Here is a 26902-nt window from a genome sequence, read left to right on the forward strand (position 1 = left end):
ACTAAAAAAAGAAAAAGAAAAGAAAAGAAAGAAAAAAAACACCCCACAAGTCAGATAAGGTAAGTAAGGTCTGGGAAGGTACATTAGATTGCCTGTCCTAGGTTCTGATTCCTAAAGCAAAAACTTTTCATTTGCAAACTGATTTTCTGGCTGATCTGAAACTCACTATAAAGACCAGGTTGGTCTTAAATATGTGTTCTTCCAGCCTTTGCCTCTAGTGTGCTGGCATTACAGGTTAGGCCACCACAGGTAACTTTTGCATATCTATTTAAGAATATAATTAAAGACTTCAGTTTTGATTGTTGCCTTTAATTCACTTGTTTTGAAAGCTAGAATATAACTGGCTCTTAATTTTTTTGGTTGTTTGCTTTTCAACACAGGGTTTCTCTGTGTAGGTTTGGAGCCTGTCCTATAACTCGTTCTGCAGATCAGGCTGACCTCGAACTCAGAGAGATCCAGCTGCCAATGCCTCCCTAGTGCTGGGAATAAAGGCATGCACCACAACCTGGTGACCGGCTCTTAATTAAAACAGTATTATATATTAGTGTACATGTAAAATAGACTAATAAATACCTAATCAATTAAGAATATCTTAAATCTATGAGAAATGCCAATAAAAAGGAGGGAACATCATATATATTTTAAATATTAAATTAGTCATTACACATAGGAAAAAGGTTGTATCTAACAGTTACTTAGCAATAATTAGATAAGACTACAGCAGCACATCACATCTGAAACTAAATGAAAGAACTCCATCCCATCAAATAACGGTTCTTTTTTTCTTTCTTCCTTTTAAAGACAGGGATTCTCAAAAAAAAAAAAAAAGACAGGATTTCTCTGTATAACTGACCTTGAACTCAGATCCACCTGCCTCTGCCTCCCAAGTACTGGGATTAAAGGTGTCTCAAGTAAAGTAACAGTTTTTCATTTTAACGTGTGTCAATTCTTAATCAGAAAACGACATAAAAATACCTCTTCATTAGAGCAGTCTTTCATTTTTTCCCACAAGTTCCTATTTACATCAGTCAATAGCTTATCTTGGGTCAATGCAGATACCTGTAATCTAAAATAAAGAAAAATGTGAATATAGGATGTAGAATTCTGCTTTAACCAGCTGACTTAACATACAGCCAAATTTAATTCTTTTCATTTTTTCCTACATAAATGGGAGAATTCTCTCAGGAAACATTATTCAACATTTAAAGAACAGCAGGTAATAGTGTCACAATGAACCTGGGGTGTGGAAAGACGCAGAAAGGTCAAGAAGGAGTGAGGGTGGGTGGGGAGATGGACAGGCAGGAAGAAAGACTCCAGAAACCATGGTACCTTTAGGGAACCGAGGAGGCAGTGTTGGCGGAAGTACTGAATTCCTGAATGGGCAAAGACTGGATTTTGAGTATTAGGCCAAGACTAGGCAGTCCCTTGGACAAGAGACCTGCAGCATTCCTGAGTCTGACAGATCAGGCCAGGGGTTCCGAACGCTAGACCTCCCACTGTGGGAAAAAGTATCAGTTTCCAAACTTTCATCAATGACTTACTTGAAACCCCAACAGGGTTTTTCCCTCTGCCTGCTATCTTTACAGCTTCTAGATCTACCACTTCCTTTCATGACTACTAAAGCTTAGGTTCTAAACTCATAGTTAAGCATCTCAGAGAGAGTGCAGCAGCTTCCTAAGGTGGCTCAGGCTCACTCCCCCCACCCCCCAAGCATCAATTTTCTTTCAAGCAGCAGCTAGCCGGGATCCTTTAGAAAGACCTTGCCAACTAGCATCACGACTCACATCCCTGCCTAGAGCCTCCTGTCCTCTCTGAAAATTAAAGCTTCGTAAGCTTGCCCCGTCCCTACCCCTATGTTGGAAAATGGATTAATTTAAATGTAAGAACTAGTTTAGTAATAAGCCTGAGCCACTGGTCAAACTTTTATAATTAATAAAAGCCTCTGAGTGATTCTTATTTTTTTAAATATTTATTTATTATGTGTACAATATTCTGTCTGTGTGTATGCCTGCAGGCCACCAGAGGGTACCAGACCCCATTACAGATTGTTGTGAACCACCATGTGGTTGCTGGGAATTGAACTCAGGACCTTTGGAAGAGCAGGCACTGCTCTTAACCTCTGAGCCATCTCTCCAGCCCCTCTGAGTGATTATTTTAAAAGCAGATGTGGAACCAGGCAGGACAAAAAAGCCTCCCACTACAGTCATGTACAACAACACCCAATTTAGAAAACCCAAAAGAGTACATCGGGGTTTGCGAGTTCACACTTTTAAACCCAGCACTTGGGAGGCAGAGACGGAGATCTCCAAGTTATAGACCAGCCTGGTCTACATAGCAAGTTCTAGCATAAGCAGGGCTATACAGAGAAACCCTGTATTTTAAAAAAAAGTACACTATATCCTTTTGAAATGTTGTTTTAAACAATTTATATCATAATTCAATAATTTCTAAGATACATAATATATAAATTATATCATAATTTAATAATTCTAAGGTGGCACACACCTTTAATCCTAGGGAGGCAGAGGTAGGCAAATCTGTGTTCATGACCAGCCTAGGAGTGAGTTCCAGGACAGCCACAGCTACACAGAAAAACCCTGCCTTGGAAAAATAAATTCTGCTTATCTTTTTGTTCATCATGTTATGAAACTATTTTTTGTTTGATTTTTTTTTTTTTATTTGTTATGTATACAATATTCTGGCTGTGTGTATGACTGCAGGTCAGAAGAGGGCACCAGACCTCATTACAGATGGTTGTGAGCCACCATGTGGTTGCCAGGAATTGAACTCAGGACCTTTGGAAGAGCAGGCAAAGCTCTTAACCACTGAGCCATCTCTCCAGCCCCCTTTTTGTTTGATTTTTAAGACAGGGTTTCCCTCTAGTTTTGGAGCTGTTCCTGGAACTCATTCTGTAGACCAGGCTGGCCCCGAACTCACAGAGATGCCTCTGTCTCTGACTCCTGAGTGCTGGGATTAAAGGTTTGTGCTGCCACCACCCGGCAATCTAAAACATTTTATATAAATAATTTCTACTGTTCATTGTATTTGCAGTGTATAGATATTACTACCACTTTATAAGGTGGTAAATGACTTATGCAATGCTATACAATATTGTAGGCTGAACTGGGTTTTCATTCATGTCATACTGCCAATTAATTCTCTCTCTCTTTTTTTTTTTTTTTTTTTTTGGTTTTTCGAGACAGGGTTTCTCTGTGGCTTTGGAGCCTGTCCTGGAACTAGCTCTTGTAGACCAGGCTGGTCTCGAACTCACAGAGATCCGCCTGCCTCTGCCTCCCGAGTGCTGGATTAAAGGCGTGCACTACTATCGCTTGGCTGCCAATTAATTCTACTTTTCCCATGCTGATGTTATTCTAATTAAAATGATTAAAATACCACATAGACCATTTGTTTATTATAACCCTCCAAAACCAATCACAGGAAAAAAATTAAAACGTTCTTACTCTTCAATCTTTTGGCGAAGAAGCTCACAATCTTCTCTGTAAATCTGTATCTTGGGTCCATAAACATACTGCCTCAACATCAGATCTTCAGGGGTAGGTGATGAGTTTATAGCAAACTTTGGGGAAAAAACGAAAGAAAAGAAAGAAAGTGTTCCATTAATAAGAACTGGTTCATTTTTCTTTGAAAATAGACTTTAGAGCCTTACAGTGTGGTTTAGGGCGGCCTGAAGTTGTAATCCTCTGGCCTTTGTCTCTTGAATCTGGATTACTTGCTTATGATACCATGTCTGGCAGAACCAGATGTTGTTTTTGTTCTTTTCCATTTTTTTTTTGCCGGGGGTGGAGGGAGAGATGGGGTGAAGGGTCTCATATAGCCTAGGCTGGACTAGAACTCATTATGTAGCTGAGGATTACATTGAATTCCTGATCCTCCCAAATTTTACCATTTTGAGGACAAAACCACATAAACAAATTCAAGTTTGAGAATGACTTTGTCTCTTTTGATTTTTCTTTTTTTTTAAGACAGGGTTCCTCTGTGTAGCCCTAGCTCTCCTGAAACTTGCTCTGTAGACCAGGCTGGCCTCAAACTCACAGAGATCCACCTACCTCTGCCTCCCAAGTGCTGGGATTAAAGGCGTGCGTTATTACCATCCACTACAGTGCCTATTTTTAAAAGTTATACAAATAGGGCTGGGGGGGTAGTTCAGTTAGGGTGTCTGAGGTTCTGGGTTCAAACCCCAGTACTATGGAGGAAAAATTATACAAAGAAACTTAAAGTGCTATATGATATTTATTTACACAGTAAGTTACAAGTTCAAACATGAATTCAAGTCTCTAACTTCAAAGTCCACTCTTTCCTAGGTGTTCAGGTGAGCTAAGGATACTGACTTATAGGACTGAAAGTGTTTTAAAAATAATTATGAATTATTTTCAGAAAGTTGACGTGGCAAAGTGGCTTCAATAAATTGTCCTCTGACCTCTACAGATTCACATGTATGTACACACATACACATATATATATATATATACACACACACAATAAATCAACATAATTTAAAAAAAGAAAAAAAATCAATATGTAAAAATTAAGCTTACCACAATACACCCAATCCTGTTGGTGGAAGTGTAGGTGAGCAGCCCCAAAGTTGTGAGCATGGGAGAGCTCTCCTCATTACTTACTGTCATGTGATGGCATGGGGCCCCAAGCTTTAGACTTGGCTATCAAAGATTGGGGAAGTGGGTGGAACCAGCCAGCAAAGCCTAGACAGAGGCCTAGCCACACGACTTAGTTTAAAGGGTCATGATAAAGAGGCTAAGAAATATGCAGTAAAGACAGATCTAGATGGAAAAAAACAGGTTACAGTGTGCTTAAAATTAAAATATGTGTAGGCTTAAGAAGAAAAAGAGAAAGGCATATACATAAAAAGTAAATAGTTTAAAATAATAAAGTCTTTAAAGAAAGAAGCAATAAAAAAAGAATAAGCCACATAACGAGGAAAAATAAACACAGAGTATGGATCCTGTATGTTGTGGTAATTTTGAATTTTTAAAATGCTGATGAGCAAATGACAGCTGCTGATAGACATGGGATTGTGAACAGGACTACTAAGTTGAGCCTACCTGGGTACTTTAGGGAGATCTTAATTTTAAAAGAGAAGTAAAAAAAAAAAAATATATATATATATATATATATATATATATATATATATATATATATATATCACATTAGGAAAGAGGTTATGCTTTTGTTTTCCCAGGAAACAAAAGGCCATGAACTTGTTCCAGGTTAATATGATCAGGTTTGATTGGGACAGACCTCCTGAATCTTGACAGGTGATATATATCAACAAGGTTATAGGATTTGGTAATTATTTCCATTTTCTCAGGTAGCCCTAAAGATATATTCACCCACAGAAAACAGGAAGCAGTCCAGAGAAGGTAATGCCTACATTCCCAAAGGTGAAGGGGGTAGTTGTTGGTGATTTGGGGGTTATGGATGTTATCATTTAGGGGAATATAGGAGTACAGGATAAAAAGAAAACTACTGATTTCAGATATTTTGTACTGGCATGAATTTTGGTATATTGATACAAATTTAAAAGTTTTTATTTTTTTTTTAAACAGTGTATATATGTTTCTACTCTTGTTTGGGAAACTGTGCTTATGAAGCTCATTTAAAAATCCAATGACTAATTAAGAAATGAGGTTAGGGGCTGGAGAGATGGCTCAGTGGTTAAGAGCTTTGCTTGTTCTTCCAAAGGTCCTGAGTTCAATTCCCAGCAACCACATGTGCTCACAACCATCTGTAATGAGACTTGGTGCCCTCTTCTGGCCTGCAGGGATACATGCAGGCAGAACACCATATACATAATAAATAAATTAAATTATTTTTTAAAAAAATAAAAAAAAGAAATGAGGTTAGGGGGTTGGAGAGATAGCTTTGGCTGCTCTTCCAGAGGGCTTGAGTTCATTTCTAACAACCACATGGTGGCCCACAACCATCTATAATAAGATCTGGGGCCATCTTCTGGCATGTAGGCATAAATAACACTGCATGTATAATAAATAAATAAATCTTAAAAAAAGAAACTCCATATAGAATTTGCTTTCAATGTTGCAAGGGTAGGCATCTGGACAAGAAACTGCTCTTCCTTCACTGCTGACAGTATGCTAAACAAACTGAACAAGTGAGACACAGGAAAAAGACTGTTGAACATTGCCAAAACAAATCAAGACAGTCCTTCAAGATTCTGCTTCACAGAAGAGTCTTCCAGATATTCTAGGCCTATAAGCCAAAGATGGATGGCCCAACATTGCAGAGAATTGTCTAGGCAGCTAGATGTGTCTGTTGTTAGGTAATATTACATCCTTCTGAGCTCTTTGATGGAGGTGAAGACTAGTTAGACTTACAGTTTAGAACAGGTTCCTCAATGTGAGGAAAGGAAGCATCACCAGGGTATACAAAGTCAAGTTGTTAGACTTGGCAGTCAGGGAATCAAGCAGGTAGGCAGGCCTCTACCAAATGAACTACATCCCCAACTCATAGTTTTGTTTTTTAATAAATGCTTTCTCTTGTGTAATTTAAATTTTTTAAGTAGGATATATTTTAACTGAGATGAATATTTTGCCAAGAAATGCACTTACTTTGGCTGGAAGATGGCTCTGCCTGGGTTTCTGTATTAAGATGTGGACCTGAAGAAGTATGAAGAACTCCTTTATTGTAATTTGTCCATTCTTGAGTTTCTTAAAAAAAAAAAAACCAAAAAAACCTTTATATGATATATGAATACTCAAAGTAAACTCTAATTATACCACTCATTTCTAAAGAGCTTAATCTACTAAGTTAAGGAAATAGCCAAACATAAACATTAGTAAACTTTTCTTAATTTTTATATAAGATTACTACTGCTATTATTATTAAACAAGGTGTCCCATTGTAGCTCAAATTTGCTATACAGCCCAGTATGGCATGGAATCCTAGTCTCTCTAGTGCTAGAATAAGAAATGTGGAATGTGGACCACCATAGCCAATCTAACATTTTTAAGGTTACGTAATTTTCAAAACTCAATTTGTCTCTTAATATTAATTTCTACTTACTAAGGTTAAGGTGAATGATGCCTCTAAAACTCACATTAATTCCCAAGATCATATGTTAATAGTATGTGGTGATAGATAATTGGATGGGGTCATAATGTTGGGGCCAGAAGGATTACATAAATGGCTTCAAAAGAGGAAAATGGACTCAACTTGGTAAGCTTGCTCTATTGCCACTGAATCAACTGGAGATTCTGCAGAATTCCTCCAGCCTGGAAGCATCATCACATACTGAGCTTGTGGCAGTGCAATGCTTTGCAAAGCATAAAGAACTGCAATCTGGTCTGTATAACCAACCCAATTTGTGGTTTTCAATCTTAGCAAAAGAGAACAGGCTAATACTTCATATAATTACTATGATGAATCCTTAACAACGAAAACCAGCCTTGGGGCTGGAGATATGGCTCAAGGTTTAAGAGCACTGGCTGCTATTCTAGAGGGCCAGAGTTAAATTCCCAGTAATCACACGGCAGCTCATGACTGTAAATCCTATTCCAGGGGATCCGACAGCCTCACACAGAAATACATGTTGGCAAAACAACAAAGCATATATAATACAAATAAACAAATTGTTTTTTAAAATAAGAAAGAAAACTAGCGTTTTCTATATTTGAAATACATAAAAATTACAAAAAACAAATTCTAGGACTGGGGATGAACAAGGTTAGCAGAACATTTATTTGCCAAGCGCTCTGGACCGGATTCCCAGTACCACAAAAAATTGAGCATGTGGCCCATATCTGTAAAACTTACTAATACTCTGGAGGTAGAGACAAGAGTATCAAAAATTTAAGGTCACTTTTGGATACCTATCAAGTTTGAGCCCAGCTAAGATGCATAAGCACTACCACAAAAACAAAACAAGGGGGCTGGAGAGATGGCTCAGTGGTTAAGAGCACTGGCTGCTTTTCTAGAGGTCCTGCATTCAATTCCCAGCAACCATATGGTGGCTCACAACCATCCTTACTAAGATTTGGTGCCCTCTTCTGGCATGCAGGCAGACAGACAGAATATTGTATACATAATGAATAAATAAAATCTTTAAAAAAAACACAACTAAGCCAGGTGTGGTGGCACTCATCTGTAATTCTAGCACTTGAGTTGGTGCAAACGTGCAGATCAGGAGTTCAAGGCCAGCACTGGTTACCTAGAGAGTTTAAGGGTGGCTTGAATGCCTTACATTCATTCTCAAAAAAACAATAAACTTAGTCAGGAAGTGGTAACAAACACCTTTAGTCCCAGCAATGGATCCCCCAGAGACTGGAGGATCTCTGTGAGTTCAAGGACAGGCTCTAAAGCTACCGAGAAACCCTGTCTTGAAAAAACAAAACAAACAAACAAAAAAACCCAAATAACCAGAAAACATCAAGAAACTCTTTAAAAAAAAAAGTATTAGAAGTGAGAAATAGCTGGGAGGTGGTGCATGTCTTTCAGGTAGATCTCTGAGAGTTAAAGAGATCTCTGGTCTACAAAGCTAATTCTCGGACAGCCAAGGCCAAGCAGAGAAACCCTACTTTAAAAAACAAAACCAAAACAAACAAAAAAGCAAAATGTGAAAAATAAGCCATGTGTAGTGGCTCATGCCTTTAATCCCAGCTCTTTGGAGGCAGACACCAATCTCAGGGAGTTTGATGCCAGCCTGGTCTATATAGTAAGTTCCAAGTCAGCAAGGGCTATATAATAAGATCCTGTTTAAACATAAAGAAACAAACAAAACAAAAACCACAGTGAGAAGCAGTGGCCTATGGGATGGCTCAGTAGGTAAGCTCAGCACTAAGCCTAACAACTTGAGTTCAATGCATAAGATCCACATGATAGAGAAAGAAATTTCTACAAGTTGTCCTCAGGCTGTGACATGTGTACTGTGGCATACATACACTCATACACACACACTTAATTAAAATAATTAAAGTGAGAAATGCTTTAACATACCTCCCTCAAACTATCTTCACAGATACTGTCACCAAGGAACTGTGATTCCATTTGGCTATTGCGTTGTGCTAGAAGCAAAGCAAAATTTACATAATAAATAAGTCAAAATGAAACTATAAGGCTTATAATAGTGGTATACACCTTCAATCCCAACACTAGATAGGCAGAAGCAGGTAGATCTCTGTGAGTTTAAGACCAGCCTGGTCTACATAGCCAATGGTAGGCAGTCAAAGCTACATAGTGAGACCTTATTCCAAAAATAAACCAGAACTAAAATGTAAAGTTAATTTTAGTTATTGTGGTAGATTGAACAGGTATGGCTCCCATAGACGCATGTGTTTGAATGCTTGGCCCATAGGAAGTGGCACTATTAGCAGGAAGTGTGTCATTGTGGAGTGGGCTTTGAGGTCTCCTATAGCCACATCCATCATGACAACTCACTTTCTGTTGCCTGCGGAGCAAGATGTAGGACTTTTTTTTTAAAAAAAAAAAAAATTTATTTATTTAGCCTACATACCTGCACACGCACCAGAAGAGGGCACCAGATCTCATTATAGATGGTTATGAGCTACCATGTGGTTGCTGAGAATTAAACTCAGGACCTCTGTAAGTACAGCCAGTGCTCTTAACCTCTGAGCCATCTCTCGAGCACCCCCTTCCCCCCTTTTTTTGATTTTTTGAGACAGGGTTTCTCTGTGTAGCTTTGAAGAAATAGCTGTCCTGGAACTAGCTCTTGTAGACCAGGCTGACCTCAAACTCACACAGATACGCCTCCCTTTGCCACCCGAGTACTGACGTGCACCACTACCATCCAGTGATGTGGGACTCTTAGCTCCTTCTCCAGCACCAAGTTGGCCTACAATACCACCATGTTCTGCCATGATGATAATTGTTGTAATAAGAGCGGCAGGGCTGCGTCCCCGGCACCCAGCCGCCCGCATGGCTAGTTTATGCCCCGAAATAATTACACGGAAACTGTATTCTTTTAAACACTGCCTCCATCAGATAATGGACTAAACCGCTGAAACTGTAAGACACCCTAATTTAATATTAACCTTTATAAGAATGAATGGTCATGAACTCTTTTCACAGCAATAGAAACCCTAAGATTTCAGATTTATGTGCTGCTCATAATCCTGATGCTTCTATCTACTAGGATGTTTCTAGGAAGCTATCACTTAGTAAGACAAAGTATCTGTAATATAGTTTTACAGCTTCCTTCAGTGTTTCTCCATTAATAAGAAGCTTTTGGAGGAAATGAACTATTCCTCTGTAGTATAATACTTGTCATTTCATTAAATCTTTAAAAATCAAATGTAAGTGAAATATTACTTTACTTATCAACTCTATACCCAAGAGGGTTTATATAGCATTAAAATATTTCCTATACTGAAATGTACTTATTAATCAAGGATTCAACAAACTGTTATTATTTAGCCTTCATAAAGATTTTACTGCTAGCCAGGTGCTGGTGGCAAATGCCTTTAATACCAGCACGCAGGAGAGAAAGGCAGAAGGATCTAAGTTCAAGGCCATCCTGGTTTACATAGTGAGAACCAGAACAGCCAGAGTTACACATGGAAAACCTTTCTTGAAAAAAAAAAAAAAAAAATTGGGGCTGGAGAGATGGCTCAGTGGTTAAGAGCAGCGGATGCTCTTCCAGAGGTCCTGAGTTCAATTTCCAGTAACCATATGGTGGCTCACAACCACCCATCTGGTGCCCTCTTCTGGCCTGCAGGCAGACATACAGACAGACCACTGTATACATAATGAATAAATATTTAAATAAATAAATAGGCCGGGCGGTGGTGGCGCACGCCTTTAATCTCAGCACCTGGGAGGCAGAGGCAGGTGGATCTCTGTGAGTTCGAGACCAGCCTGGTCTACAAGAGCTAGTTCCAGGACAGGCTCCAAAAGCACAGAGAAACCCTGTCTCGAAACAAAACAAAACAAACAAACAAATAAATAAATAGAGGTCTTACTACTGATGTCCAGAGAGATTCCGTCAGCCTTGATTGAATCCTGATCACTGCTGCAACTAGACGGGGTCCTGCTCAGGCTTTTTATCAATACACTGTTGACATTTTTATTGATATCCCCTTCAGTATGATGATCAAAAATCTGAAATTATCAAAGAAACATCAGCATAGGGGCAAGTAAAATAGCTTAGTTAGTAAAGGCACTTGCTATATAAGCCTAGTAACCCTAGTTCTACTCCCAGAAACAATGTAAAAGAAGGTAACTGATTCCATAAATTGTCCCATGATAGCCACATGCATGCTGTTGCAGGTTTCTCCTTCTACATTATGCATCTGCACAAGTGTATGTTCATGTGTACGCTACATTGTATTTACATACTTCAAAACATCAGCATAATGTTATGAGCTTGGTATTTACAGAGACTAAATGTTGAACACCAACAAAAATACTATTTATAAAAAAATTATCTATATAATAACTTATTAAACTTATCAGACAATTTAGGTCTTTAATGTTAAAATTTTCAATTATTTAGCTGCAAGCCACCAATATGTAAGCTACATCAGAAAAGGAAAATAGAACCTGGATAAAGGTGCTTGTTGTGCAAGCATGAGGTTTGCAGTTCAGATCCCCAGTGCCCAATAAAAAGCTGGACATAGGCATGCATGCGCCTGTTCCCCCAGGACGAGAGAGCAAAGAAGGGAGGGAGGTGGAGAACAGCAGAGCCCTTGGGCTCACTGGCCAACACAAATGATTGTGGTAAGCTCCAGGTTCAGTGTGAGACTTGGTCTCAGAATAAGATGGAGAATGTTAGAGGAAAACACTAGATATCAACTTCTTGCCTATATACACATGCATACACACTCACAGGTACAGACAACCATACACAAAAAAATGCAGACTAGAGTATTTAGTGTATATGTTACCCCTGAGAGTAAACAGAAGAAATGCATTTCTGTCCGGGTGGTGGTGGTACATACCTTTAATCCCAGCACTCTGGAAGCAGAGGCAGGCAGATCTCTTATGAGTTTGAGGTCAGCCTGGTCTATTCTTATAGTTCTAGGACAATTAGGGCTATAACACAGAGAAAACCTGTCTTGAAAAATCAAAAATAGAAAAGAAAAAAAGAAAGAAAGAAAAGAAATGCATGTCTGGTCTATAGCCCAGTCAGTGAAAATTCATTTGGTTAAAAGCAAACCATGTAGCCCTGCTTTTATTATTTAGATCATTTAAGTTAAAAGCATGGTTGTTTTAATCTCAGCACTCAAAATGCAGATAGTTCTAACTTTGATTTCAAAGTGAGTCTATTCTATATAGGAAGTTTAGGCCAGCCAGTACTATATAATGAGACTGTCTTATAAAAAAAACTGAACAAACAAAAAACCCTAAAAACCAAAAAAAACCCAAAATATTTGATTTAACTTCAAATATCATTTTTATATGCCCTCCCTTTTTTCTTTTTAATGTAGGATCTTGCTGTGTTACCTAGCCTATCCTCAAATTTGTAATACGTAGTCTCTCCAGGAGCTGAGATTACAGGCACAACCACTGTCTCCATCAATACATGTTTTCTGATGGAAAAAATACTTGCCTAAATGCTAGAATAAAAGTTTTAGTTTTAAAGACTTTTGTTGGTACATGCTCTCAGATGTAATCCTAGCATTTCCAACAGTGTCTAAAGCAGGGTTAGGAATGTAGTTTAGGCTTTAACTGGGCGTGGTGGTGCACATATATAATCCCATCATTCCAGAGGTAAGGTCAGAAGATCAAAAGTTCAAGACCATAATAAGTTGAGTTCCAGGCCAGTATGGGTTATATGAGAATCTCTCTTAAAATCAAAGTATCTAGAGGCTCAGAGGTTAAAAGTTCTCACTGCTCTAGCCGGGCGGTGGTGGCGCACGCCTTTAATCCCAGCACTCAAGAGGCAGAGGCAGGCGGATCTCTGTGAGTTCGAGACCAGCCTGGTCTACAAGAGCTAGTTCCAGGACAGGCTCCAAAACCACAGAGAAACCCTGTCTCGAAAAACCAAAAAAAAAAAAAAAAAAAAGTTCTCACTGCTCTTGCTGAGGACCTGAGTTCAGTTAGCAGCTCCTACTTGGAGGTTCACAACCATCTGTAACTCTAGTTCCAGGATCTGATGCCTTCTTCTGGCTTCTGCAAATATCAGGCATACATGTGATATACATATATGCATACAGGCAAAAACATAAAATAAATAGATCTTTAAAAAAAGAACTAACTGCTGGGTGGTGGTGGTATACGCCTTTAATCCCAGCACTCAGGATGCAGAGGTAGGTGGATGCAGAGGTAGGTGGATCTGAGTTCCAGGACAGTCAAGGCTACACAGAGAAACCCTGTCTCAAAAAACAAACAAAACAATTAGTACTGTATAGCAGATATTCAACATTTGAACAAAATACCAATTTTCATAAAATCTAGTCAGACTTAAGTGTTATATTATTAGTTTCTTATACCTTTGGCTATTTCTCATTACCTAACCTCAGAGTCACTGAAATTATCTTCTATGCTTACTAGCTTATTAATTTCCTTTTTGTTTGTTGGTTTTTCTCGAGACAGGGTTTCTTGTTGTAGCTTTGGAGCCTGTCCTGGAACTAGCTCTTGTAGCCCAGGCTGGCCTCGAACTCAGAGATCCACCTGCCTCTGCCTCCCAAGTGCTGGGATTAAAGGTGTGCGCCACCACCACCAGGCTTAACTTTCTAAAAATTATCATCAATCATCATCATGTGTATGATGGGAGTGCTGGGATTAAAGGCATGTGCCACCATGCCCGGGTCCTAATACTGGTTTTGTTTAGACCATGTATCTCCCAAAAAGTTTGACTTGAACTCAGCCTAGGTTGGCTTCAAACTCATGACCCTTCCACTTCAGTCTCCTGAGTGCTGGAATATTAGGTAAGTACTATCACACCTAGCTACTTATATGGTTCTTTTCCTAAAGATTTATTTTCATTTTTAATTATGTATATGTGTTTATGTCTGTGTAGGCATATACACTTACAAATACCTGGGGAGTCCAGAAGAGGGTGTTAGAGCCTCTGGCATAACAAGCAGTTATGAAGCACCTGATGTGGGTGCTAAAATTGAAACTGAGTACTTTGAAAAAAAGTATGGGCTCCTAACCACTAAGCCAATTCTCTAGTCCCCTTATGTTTTTTTTGTTGTTGTTGTTTTCCTAGGGTTTTTTTATTTTTTTTATTTTTATGTGCATTGGTGTCTTGCCTGCACTTGTCTTGAGGGCATCAGATGCCCTGGAATAAGTCACAGACACCTGTGAGCTGCCACGTGGGTGCTAGAACTGAACCCTGGTCTTTTGGAGGAGTAGCCAGTACTCTTAACTCCCAAGCAATTTTTTTGCTCTCTCCACCTTATCTGGTTCTTAATAAAAAAGAAATAGACTCTTGGACACATCTTGACACACTTGTCTTGTCAAGCTTTTCCTTTTACAGTTTGTGCTGGTGGCCATGTCAGAAGAGAGGTGGGCAGCAACTGAAGTTCAGGTGTCAGCCCCCAGGAGGCAAATCCCTGATGGGTGAATCTCAACTAGGCAAAACCCTGAGACCACAGACTCCTGGATGTCTTTTGCTCTTGCTGTGCTTTTACATGTTTGCTGCTATCATATTTCTCAAGTATCTAGCATGGTGTGAATGGGAGTGGGGAGATCACCACTGCCTGTAATGTAGTGTTTACCCTGTGGAAACATCCCATCCTACTGTAGATTTTTAGGGGTGGATTATTATTAGGATGATTTCTTCCTAAGCTGTACTGTTAGATTGATAATAATAATAATGTTAGTTTAAATAGAATTTTGATACTTAAAAATGTAAATAAGGAAGTGTCACACAGAACACAAGAGTTTCCCTTGAGAAGCCATATAGACTGTGACTTAGGTTAATGATTAAGAAAAACAACTGAGTCCCAGTAGTAGCCCAGCTAGTTTAAACTCTTTTAATCTTCATTTTGGGAGATGTGTTCACAGGTTTCAGAGTGCATCATAGCTGAAACAAAGCTTTAAAAATAACTTAAAAGTTAGACTAAGATATTTTATCAAATAGCACAGAGCTGAAAAACCCAAGAAGAATCTAAAGTTTTAGAAAGGCACATAGTTGAGTGTGAAACTCTTTAAGGTCAGGGAACAAGAACAAAGCAGCACAATTTTCATTAGTTGGCATGCCTTTCTTGCTAGGATGACCAAAGGTGATGATTAATTTCTTATACCCATTTCTGCCATCAGTCTTCTGATATAAAAAAAAAAATCTATTAATGAGTGGATATGCACCCTAAAGATTTAAAGTAGAGTCGACTAATTCCTTTTTATATATGAAAATTTAGATTTATGATTCCTTTAAGATTCTTTATAAGTTTATCTTTCACTGGGCGGTGATGGCACATGCCTTTAATTCCAGTATTTGAAACAGGTGGATCTCTGTAAATTCAAGGCCAACCTGATCTACAAAGAGAGCTCCAGGACAGCCTTCAAAGCTAGAGAAACCCTGTTTCAAAAAACAAAACAAATACACACACACATACAAAAAGATTACCTTTCAAGATAAGTAATAAAGTGATTGTTCCTTTCTTTGTAATCTAAAATACAGCCTGCCAATAAAAGAATATCTTGTTTACTTACATACTGTTACTATATAACAAGTTGCTGGGGGCATGAATGTACATGTGTTCTTGGGATAATTTAATTATGTAAGGGCTATGGAAAACATGTTGCTTTTTACTTGTATTCATTTTAACTATTCACTTGAAAATCAGAATGTAATCACATTGTAATTCTTATACTGCCTGAAAGATTTTGTTGGGGTATATAAGCTGAAAAGGACAGAACAAAAATAGTTAAAATTAGTTAGAAGGAAAATATCAAGTCTGAGAGAGTTAGAAAGAATTAGAAGAAAAACATCAAGAAAGAGAGACTAGTGATGATGCACACATTTGATTCCAGCACTTGGGAGAGAGGTGCAGGTGGATCTCTGTGAGTTCAAGGCCAGCCCAGTCTACAGTGCTAGTTCCAAGACAGCTAGGATTGTTGCACAGAAAACAACCCTGTCTTTAAAACAACCCCCCCCCTCCAAAACAAAACAAAAACAAGAATGCTGAGTGCATGTGTGGAGGGTTGTTTTTTTATTTTATTTTATTTTTTTTTTTTGGACTTCCCTAGAACCCTAACAAAGTCAGCATGGACTTGATAGTTAGACACTATCTTAAAAAGTAAACATGTAGCCGGGCAGTGGTGGCGCACGCCTTTAATCCCAGCACTCAAGAGGCAGAGGCAGGCGGATCTCTGTGAGTTCGAGACCAGCCTGGTCTACAAGAGCTAGTTCCAGGACAGGCTCCAAAACCACAGAGAAACCCTGTCTCGAAAAACCAAAAAAAAAAAAAAAAAAAAAAAGTAAACATGTATAGCCAGGCAGATCATGTATAAACATGTATAATCCCAGCACTCGGGAGGCAGAGGCAGGCGGATCTTTTGTGAGTTCGAGGCCAGCCTGGTCTAAGAGTTAGTTCCAGGACAGGCTCCAAAGAGAAACCTTGTCTTGAAAAAACAACAACAACAAAAAAGTAAACGTGCATGAGGAGCCTGGAATGGTGGGTGGGTGGCGCATGCCTTTAATACCAGCACTCAGGAGATAGAGACAGGTGAATCTCTGTGAAATCAAGACCAACCTGGTCTACAGAGTAACTGAGTTCCAAGTATGCCAGTGCTGTTAACACAGAGAAACCCTGTCTTGAAAAACCAAAATGGGAGGGAGGGAAAATGTGTTAGATAACTCAGTAAGTAATGAAAGCACTTACCATGCAAGTCGGATGACTTGAACTTGATCCCTAGAACTTGATCCCAAAGTAGGAGAGAACCAACTGTGCCCCATCACATTGAGTGCACATGTAAACAGACAGACACACACACACACACACACACACACAGAATGTTCCAATTATATATAACCCCGCAAGAGATTCTTATGCACAAAACAAAACTGAGGAATCACCAGCAAAAGTGACTGAATAATTAGAGTTGTACAAGTTCAATGCAGTATTATAGAGCACAAACTTGAACATCTATAATTTCAGGACTTGAGAGGTAGAAGCAAGAGGACTGGGACTCTGAGGCTATTCTAGGAAATAACGTAAGATGTCTCAAAAAGTCAAGACACAGTTCTAATCCTGGATAATATTTGTACAACTTTTTTTTTTCTTTTTGAGACTGTGTTTCTCTGTGTTTTGGATCCACCTGCCTCTGTCCCATGAACGATTAAAGGCGTGCACTACCAATGCCGGGTTTATTTATAAAATTTTTAATTGCATTTTTGTGGGTATTTGCCACAGCAATTCTCTGCCTCAGCCTTCAGAGTGATGGGATTACAGAGATAGGCTACTACTTCATTATCTTAAAAGTCTCTTACCAATTGACCCCTGAAAATTCTATACAGAAATATTTCTCTAATCTATAGTAAGTAGAAATAGTTTCCACTTGCTTAGAAACTTAAAATTCAAGAGCATCTTAAGTTTTAAAATACAAATACAGCTGAGTATAGTAGTATATACCTGTAATCCTAACACTTAGGAAGTTACAGCAGCAGGGTTCTAGAACATCTATCTCAAAAGCAAAACTACAAGATTCAAAAACACTTTTGATTTCGGACAACTTACCTCCTGATTTTGTATACTATAATGTGTTTTGATCTTTTTCTCATTTATAACATTATCATCTTCTTGTACCCAGGTTCTTTTTGGGGCATTGCAAATTTCTATTTTGCATTCAGATGGTAAAATCTCTTTATAGTATGTGTCAATCAGAGCCTTTTCTTCGGTGTCTGTGCTGACAGAGTCTGAGGAAAGAATCTCATCAGAATATATAGGAAGATTTTCCTCATTTATATACTGAGATGGACTCAAGTTCAGTTTGACTGCATCAGCTCCAATGTCTGAATCTTTACTAGAGACTAGCTGAGTTTCTAAGTGATTTAAGTCAGTTCCACCTGCTGGAATCTGCTCCAGGTCATCAACAACAGTGATACTACAATTTTTCTTGTTTGGAAATTTGGGCAAAAAGATTCCCAATGAACATCTTCTTGTTTTGTCTTTGACAACGGCCGTTAGTGGTAGAGAAGTAGTTTCAGCTCCAATACGAAGATTTTCATTTTCTTCATCTCTACCACCACTGGAACCTGGGTTATACATTTCTGTAGTTTGCGCTATACTCATGTTATTATGTGCCTGGTTTCCTATTTCAAGTGACTGTTCTGCAGGAGGTAATATATGAACAGTCTGAAAGTCTAAAACATCCTCAGTTTTTCCATTCAAATTACTCAGACTTGGCTTAACACTACTAAAGCATGAAACATTAGATGAAACTATAGAGTTTGATGCTTCTTGAATACAGGTATCACTTTCAGGACCACTACAGTTTTCTGTTCTTGCCATTCCAAGCTTAGTATATTCATGAAGTACTTTCTCTTTGACTTGACAATCGATGAAAACAGTGTGGGACTTGGTGACATCCAGATCACCAAAATTATCTAGAAACATTACAGTGTTATCCACAGGTATGGTAGTTATTTCATCTGCTGGGTCAGTTTTATTTTCTAAAGCAGTGGTTTGACTTCTAGAGATTTCCATGTCCTCTGGCGTGTGTGCAGACAAAACTGGTTTAAAAGTTCCTGTCAATGGCACAAAACTGAAGTCCTCTCCATCTTCCAGGTTAATTTTATTATTTATTTCAACCACAGAACTCTGAATGGTATCTCTATTATTTTTAGCATTCTCTGCAAACGTCTTGTTGTTTTGGAGCCTAAGGCTTTTTCTTCTCTGAGTTTTGTTTGGCAGAAGTTCATTCAGAAATCCAGGTTTTTGTATATCTTTGGCATTTTTCCAAGTGGCTAATTTCGATGTCTCAGAATCATCATTAGTGTCTTTTCTAGGCCCACTATTAGACCCTTCCTCCAGTATTGTTAGCTGGCTACCTTTTGACGCTAGATGGTTGCTTTCATTTTTTTTTGAAATGGACACAGTCTCTTCAGCAGTAGTAGACATCCCTTTTGGCTTTTGTAGGCATTTTTTCTTGGATAACTCAAAGTCAAATCTGTCTGGAAGGGCACTGTTCGCCTCTGCTTGATAGTCAATGAAAACAGTATGGGACTTTGTCATTTCTAGTTCCTCGTGACCTTCAATAGACATCACAGCATTATCTGGGTGGCTAGGAGTTATTTCATCTGGTGAAATAATTTTACATTCTAAAGCAGTTGTGTGACTCCTAGTAATTTCCATTTCATCCTGTCCACATGCATACAAAATGGTTTTAGAAGTTCCTGTCATAGGTAAAGGAGAATCATGTTTATCTAATAAAGATCTATGGTTTGTTTTCACCGTGTAACTCTTGGTGACATCCATATCATTCTCATTACCCTCTGAAAATAAAATGGTTTTATCAATTTGCAGTCCATGAGCACTTTTTCTTTCACAAATTTCAATATTTCGCTTTTCCTTCAGAAATTCAGGCTTCTGTATACTTCTGTCCTTTAACATGTCCACCTCATTAGTTGTTACTACAGTTTTTTCTATAGGAATGCTCACATCTATTTGTCTATTTACAGTTGTGAGATGGTTGTTTCTATGTTCTAAGTTAGTCTTACTTTGTTCTTGTATTTCAGAATGCCCAAACCCGATTACAATAGTGTGGCTCTTGGTTAGATCCATAGTTTGTTCCTCCTCTGAAATTATCATCTTATGAGAACACTCAGGTGTGGGATCATCTAAGTTTTTCCTCTGTGGCTCAAGAAGTTTAGAATTCTGGTTCTGTATTGTATGTCCTACTGTTACTTGTTCATCCAAAACTGTACCAGAAGAGGATACATTATGGCTTCTTGCTATGTCCTGATTATAATCAACTGACAAAGGAGACTTTTTACCAAGACAAGATGAAATCTTCAAACCTGGATGTTTTTCTTTGCTTTCAAAGTCAGTTAGGATGTTTTTGAGTATAATGCTTGCTTTCTGGAATGGTTGGGTAAGACTTTTAGTCACTTTTCCCCTGTCATCTGAAGAGTTTTTGCTCTGAGAATAAGATTCAGTGAAATTCTTTGAGGCTAAGTCAAAAGTTGTAGGAATAACTTGACTTCTTAACTGACTTGTAAAACGTTCAGACAAATCCATATCTTCACCTGCTAAGAGTTCAATCCTTCTGTCAGATAATCTATTTGTTAGGCTCTCTTGTAATCCTTCCTTAAATACTTGAGGAACTGTAATATAATTTACATTTATTTTCTCATCTTCTGATGTAGTTATATGATTTTGGAGAATTATTTCTTTTTCAAATACTGGTATATCTGTAATTTCTTTTTTAATGTTTTCTTGACCTTGTGTGAACATCTCATTATCTATTACAACTGTGTGACTCTTGGTAATTTCCATGTTATCCTCTTCTGAATAAGTAGTTTTCTCTATGAGTGGGACAGCAACTGGACTGGCACATACTTTAGAATAATTACCACCAGGCTTCAGCAAACTTTTTTCCTCCTTCGTACTTGATAGACACTTCGTCAGTTCCATTGCATCATTGCTACTAGAATAAAAAATTGTCTTATAACCTTGAATAGTTGGACTAGAACATATAGATTTTGAAGTTTTATCGAATGTGCTGGCACCTTGATTGGTCTGTGAGACTGTATGAGTTTCTGGCTCCATATTATGACTTTTGGTAATATGGATTTTATTTTCAGGGTTTAGAAAAGAGACTTGAAAAGCAGCATTTAGCTTATCCTTAAAAACTGTTTTCTTCTCTGTGGCTTTAGTTTCATCAACTGTTGTAAAATTCATCATGACATTTTGAGTTTTCATTTCTGTTTCAGATAAATTATTTTCTGATTGCAAAATCCATGTTGTATAGTTAGCTGTCAACTCCATACACTCATTGCCATAAATTACAGTATCACGTTTAAATCCTCCTAAGTTGTCCTGCCCGGATGGAGGAATCGAAGTCTGAATATAGGCTGTATGACACTGGGTCAAATCCATCCCATCATCTTGTTCGCTAAAGATTCTAGTCCTATTACTACTGTTTTTATCAACATTAAGAGATACATGCATTTGATGTGTAGAAGAGACACTGTTTGATTCTTCGGAATAAATAGGTATCTCAGAATTTTCCTTGTCAAGAGAGGTACTATATTTTCCTGTTTTTAATCTTTTTATGAAGTTGTCAGAATTTATTTTTTCTGGGAAAGTATTTTGACTTATGGAAATTATAGGGCATTCTAATTTCTTTTTAATTCTTGATTCCTCAGCATGATTCTTTAAATTTTCCAGAAAGGAGGTGGTATCTATCTTTGTGGAGTTGTCACTTTGGGTATAATTTGAAAGGCCTTTGGTAATCATCACAGTGTGACTTGCTGTCAGGTCCATTTGGTTTTCATCTGAAAAAATGACTGTCTGGTCATTTGCATGTTTCTTTTCATGGTTGTAGTCTATAACTGAAAGCTATAATAAAAGAAAAATAGAAAAATGAGATGAAATATAAGGTCTTTTGTATTTTATTATTACTTTCAGTTTTGTTAGTTTAAAGGGACAACCTCACCAAACAAATTAAATTTTATCCTTCTCAAAGATCTCTAGGGCCGGAGAGATAGCTCAGTGGTTAAGAGCATTGCCTGCTCTTCCAAAGGTCCTGAGTTCAATTCCCGGCAACCACATGGTGGCTCACAACCATCTGTAATGAGGTCTGGTGCCCTCTTGTGGCCTGCAGACACACGGACAGACAGAATATTGTATAAATAATAAATATTAAAAAAAAAAAAGATCTCTAATGCAGTTTGACAGCTGAGAGGTTTTGTCAATTTAAAAGGACAACCTCACCAAACAAATTTCAGATCAAATTTCTCTCTCATGATGCCTTTCATAGTCTTTTTTTTTTTTTCCTTTTGGTTTTTGAGACAGGGTTTCTCTGTGGTTTTGGAGCCTGTCCTAGAACTAGCTCTTGTAGACCAGGCTGGTCTCGAACTCACAGAGATCTGCCTTTCATAGTCTTAAAAATACTTTTTCATTATGCAAAAATAGCTGTCACAGTCATTCTGACATGTCTAAAACTTCTGTTTTCACAAGCCCAAAGAATTCTTGTGAGTTCCAAGGAGCCAAACTGAAGAAGGATCCACCTTAAACAGGTCAGATATATCCGCCTCAATTCTCTGGTCCTAAATTTTTTTTTTCCCCTTAATTTAACTTTGTCCTCCGTTCTGCAAATACCTTAACCAGGTGTAAAATATACGAGACATTTCTATGCCACAAACACCGAACAGGAGCAAAGAGACAAGCTATGCCAGGATATGGCCAGCACCACAGATTTGGGCATAACACCAGCACCTGCAACAGTAGCTAGCAACTGTCTCTAACTCCAGTTCCAGAGGACCTGGTGCCCTCTTCTGGATTCTCTGGGCATCAGGTGTGCACATGGTACACAAAAAACATGAAACAAAACATTCACAGACATTGTAACAAAATAAATATTTAAGAAAGGAGAAATAAAATCTCTGAAGAGTTTACTCTTTTCAACCTTAAACAAATTCGTCTGTCTACTTGCACACAATACACACACACATACACACACATTTTCTCTCTCTTTTTTTAATATTTATTTATTTATTATGTATACAATATTCTGTCTGTGTGTATGCCTGCAGGCCAGAAGAGGGCACCAGACCTCATTACAGATAGTTGTGAGCCACCATGTGGTTGCCAGGAATTGAACTCAGGACCTTTGGAAGAGCAGGCACTGCTCTTAACCACTGAGTCATCTCTCCAGCCCCATGCACACATTTTCTATGTGTATGATGTTAGACAAGTTACCACTGAGCTACAACTTCAATTTAAAAAAATATATATTTTAATAGAATTCTGAGATGTTTTATGTGCTCATTAAAGTTTGAGAAGACTTGGTATTATTCAAATTGGATCTAATTGTTATCAATTAGCTGAAAATATAGAAAGTTTTGATAGGCTATGATTTTACTTTAGTAAATTATCTCAAAATTATAGATTAACTGTTATCAATTAGTTGAAAATACAGAAAGTTTTTTTTTCACAGAGATCCGCCTGCCTCTGCCTCCCGAGTGCTGGGATTAAAGGCGTGCGCCACCACCGCCCAACTACAGAAAGTTTTGATAGGCTATAATTTACTTTAGTAAATTATCTCAAAATTAGAGATTACCATAAAATTTTCTGTTATTTAACTTTGAGAGATTAAATTATGAAGACATTTGCATGATCTCATACCTCCTTTTGTTGCACCTGGGTCTGAATAGGAGCACAAAGTAATGTGTTCATACCTACGGAGCAAACAGAAAAAAATTATAGCAAGAGAAACATAATGCCAGGAGTCTGATTTTCTTTTTTAGGACCTTCATCAGTTAGATGTATTTATTAGTGGCCTGGTTACTTGGTTGTCAACTTGACACAAGTTAGAGTTATCTGTGAAGAGGAATCTCATTTGAAAAAATGCAAGGCATTCTCTTACTAATAATTCCTGGGGGGGAAGGCCCAGCTCACTGTGGGAGCTAGCATTCCTGACCAGGTGCTCCTGCTTTGTATAAGCAAGCAGGCTGAGCAAGCCAAGAGCAAACAAGTAAGCAACAGTCATCCATGATCCCTGCTTCAGTTCCTGTGTCCCTATTCTTCCTGTCTTGAGTTCCTGCCCTGACTTCCTATCATAATGGACTATAACTGTAAACAAAAATAAACCCATTCCTTGCCAAATTGGTTTTGGTCATGGTGCTTAAAACAGCAATAGAGACCTTATTAAGAAAACTAGTTACTAAGCTCTTCATAAGGACCTATGAATTAAACATCTTTAAGATTCTGAACTCGTATTTTCTTCCCCAAATCCTCTTTTTCCAATGTGGGATATCAAACCCAGGAACACACAGCAAGCAAGCAATCCATTCCTGAGTTACACTGTAGTCTTATAAAGCCTTTTTCTAATGACAGAAAACAGTGATTATTATATTCATTTTGGAAATAAAATATTTTACCTGTGTTAGTAATTTTATTTTTTATACCATTTTGGTTTTTTAAAAGCGTCTTTATACCCTTGACTGGCCTGGAACTCACTCTGTAGACCAGACTGGCTTCAAACTCATAGAGATCCAACTACCTCTGCCTCTCAAATTCTAGAATTAAAGGTGTGTGCCACCACACTTGGCATTTTTTTTTTTCTATTTTGACTCATCTTCCCAAGCTGGACTTGAATTTGCTAGGTAACCATGGATGACCTTGAAGTTCTGACCCTCCAGCCTCCACCTCCAGGGTGCTAGGATTACAAGTGTACACCATAACTGCTTATTAGTTCTTTTAAGATTAATTTATGTGTATGGATGCTTTACCTACATCAAAGAATCTAAATGAAACAAAAGGCATATGATTAAGAGAAGTATTTTGGTTATACTCACCAGTAATTGCACAATAATTATCATCTGAATTCTTATTCCTAAAAAATAAAATTATGAATTATATCCCAAGAAATTATGAAGAATCACACAGTTGAAGGAGTAAGGAAAATAGCTAGGAATAGTGGCGTATGCTTTTAATCACAGCACTTGGGAGTAAGAGACAAGCAGGCTCAAGGCCCAGACTAGTCTATGTAGTGAGTTCCAGGACAGAGCTATACACAGTGAGATCCTGTCTTAAAACAAAAACCAAAACCAAACCAAACCAAACCAAACCAAACAAAGAGACTAAGGAAGATAAAAAGGTTTTCATTGGTTAACTAGCAGAAAATTACACACACTTACTTGAATGGTCTTAATAATGTGTTAAACTAAGAACACCGTAAAAACATGCTTTGATCCATGCTGTTCTTTCTCTCTCTCACTCTTTCTTTTAAGACAGGGTCTATATAGTCGTGGTTGTCCTGGAACTTACAATGTAGACCATGTTGGTCTTAAACTCAGAGATCCACCTGCTCTGCCTCTTGGGTGCTAAGAGTAAAGGCATGCTTTCTTTTCTTTATACATTTTTAATTTTGTTTATTTATGTTTTAGGTATGAATGCTTTGCATGCATGTACACCTGCATACCAGAAGAGGGCATCAGATCCTATTATAGATGGCTGTCAGCCCCATGTCGTTGCTGGGAATTGAACTCAGGTCCTCTGGAAGAGCAGCCAGTGCTCTTAACAGCTGAGCCATCTCTCCAGCCCCCAAAAGCATGTTGTCTTTTCTTTATTTGAAAGACCCATAAATCAATTCATTTTCTAAAACCTTTACATTTAAAAAAAATTAAAGAAAAAAGAACACAAGTATCTACAGTAAAAAGCTGACCATATACTATTAAATAATCTAATTTATGCTGTTTTTCATAAAAGCTAAAGATCAGCATGTAAAACTCATTTCTGCAAGAACACTCAAAATAACTCACTGTGGGATCATCCAAAGGGGGAAAAAACTGCTTTTCACTTTTTTTCTTCTTCACTATTTCAAAACCATGGCTATTACTAATTCAATTTACTTCAAACAATTTTAATTTTAGAATCTTAATAGGTGGGGTAGAGAGACAGCTTAGTAGTTAAAAGAACCTTCCAGAGGACCTGAGTGCGATTCCCTGTACCCACATGGCAGATTACAATTGTCTACAACTCCAGTTCCAGGGGATCTGATGTCCTCTTCTGGCCTCTGTGAGCACTGCATCCACATGGTACACATACATGCAGGCAAAACTCTCATATACATAAAATAAAAACAAAGAAACAAACAAGAAAAATCAAAGATAATAAAATACAAATATGCATCTTCTGTGAAGGATCTCATCTTTGTTCACAAAGTTATTTTCAGAGGTACTTCATGATGTATGTATAAACATATGCATCGAATGTATACATACACAAGTAAATACAAACACATATGTACCTGTTCTAGCTGAGCAATTACATGTAAAATGTGTAATTTATTTAATCATATCCTTTTTGCCATCATAAAGGATCTTTATGCCATCTTCATGGTCTTTCACATCTTTTGCTATTATAATAAAAGTTTTGGTGACTAATCTTACATAGTCATCATTTAAAACATTTACAAGTAGATTGATGAAATAAGCCCCCACACACGAAAGTTATACTAAGTGATGAATTCAAGAATTTATATGTAAAAATGGAGTTTGTCATCACTACTAAAACTATACTGTACACTTATTTTTCACATATAGCAGTACATATACTAAATTCTAGTTTGTATTTTGAATTAAAGCTAAGTGGCAGGATGCTAAAATAAAAGTATTTAATGTTTTTCATTTAATAGAAATAAACAACCACTTAAACATAATTAGTGTGTGCTCCTTTACTTACTTTAGATTCAGGACAATTTTTTTGGTTTCTGTCTCTAAAAATAAAAAAAAAAAAAAGTAAAGTTCAGAAATGCTTGATTAAGTATTAGAAAAGTTATATAGAGATGTTAACAGCAAAATTTTAAAAAGGACTTACTAGCCAGGTGGTGGTGGCACATGTCTTTAATCCTAGCATTTGGAAGGCAGAGGAAGGTGGATCTCTGTGAGTTCGAGGCCAGCCTAGTCTACAGAGTGAGTTTCAGAACAGCCAGGGATACACAGAGAAATCATGTCTCAAGGGGGAAAAAAAAGGACGAAAAAAAAGAAAGTACTATTTAACCTTTCTGTCTCCCTGAATAAAGGTATACTTCATTTCTTTTTTTGTTTTTGTGAGGGGTCCGTTCAGTGAGGGGTCAACTTGCTATATAGCTCAGGATGGTATTGAACTTGTTATCCTGCCTCAGCTTAGGAATGCTGGGATTACAGATGTGAGTCCCCACATTTGGTTGAGAATATACTTTGTCTACGTGTTTATATATATGTTCATTTGGGTGTGTACAAATATACATGCACATGTGTGAGCATCTAAGTCTAAGCCAGAAGTCCTTATGC

At 37.8% G+C, this 26902-nt stretch overlaps 1 protein-coding gene across 1 annotated transcript in view; it reads right to left on the reverse strand.

The window, feature by feature from the left end:
- The window catches only part of Knl1 (kinetochore scaffold 1), a 65110-nt gene that overhangs the window by 21125 nt on the left and 17083 nt on the right, over positions 1-26902 (reverse strand). Inside the window, 9 exon segments of the mRNA XM_057780177.1 lie at positions 976-1066; positions 3462-3577; positions 6606-6704; positions 8989-9056; positions 10971-11109; positions 17640-21464; positions 23253-23305; positions 24425-24462; positions 26313-26346. Of these exon segments, the coding sequence (XP_057636160.1) occupies positions 976-1066; positions 3462-3577; positions 6606-6704; positions 8989-9056; positions 10971-11109; positions 17640-21464; positions 23253-23305; positions 24425-24462; positions 26313-26346 (4463 nt within the window).

This window comes from Chionomys nivalis, chromosome 9 (genome assembly GCF_950005125.1).
Source record: "Chionomys nivalis chromosome 9, mChiNiv1.1, whole genome shotgun sequence".
Taxonomy (NCBI): domain Eukaryota; kingdom Metazoa; phylum Chordata; class Mammalia; order Rodentia; family Cricetidae; genus Chionomys; species Chionomys nivalis.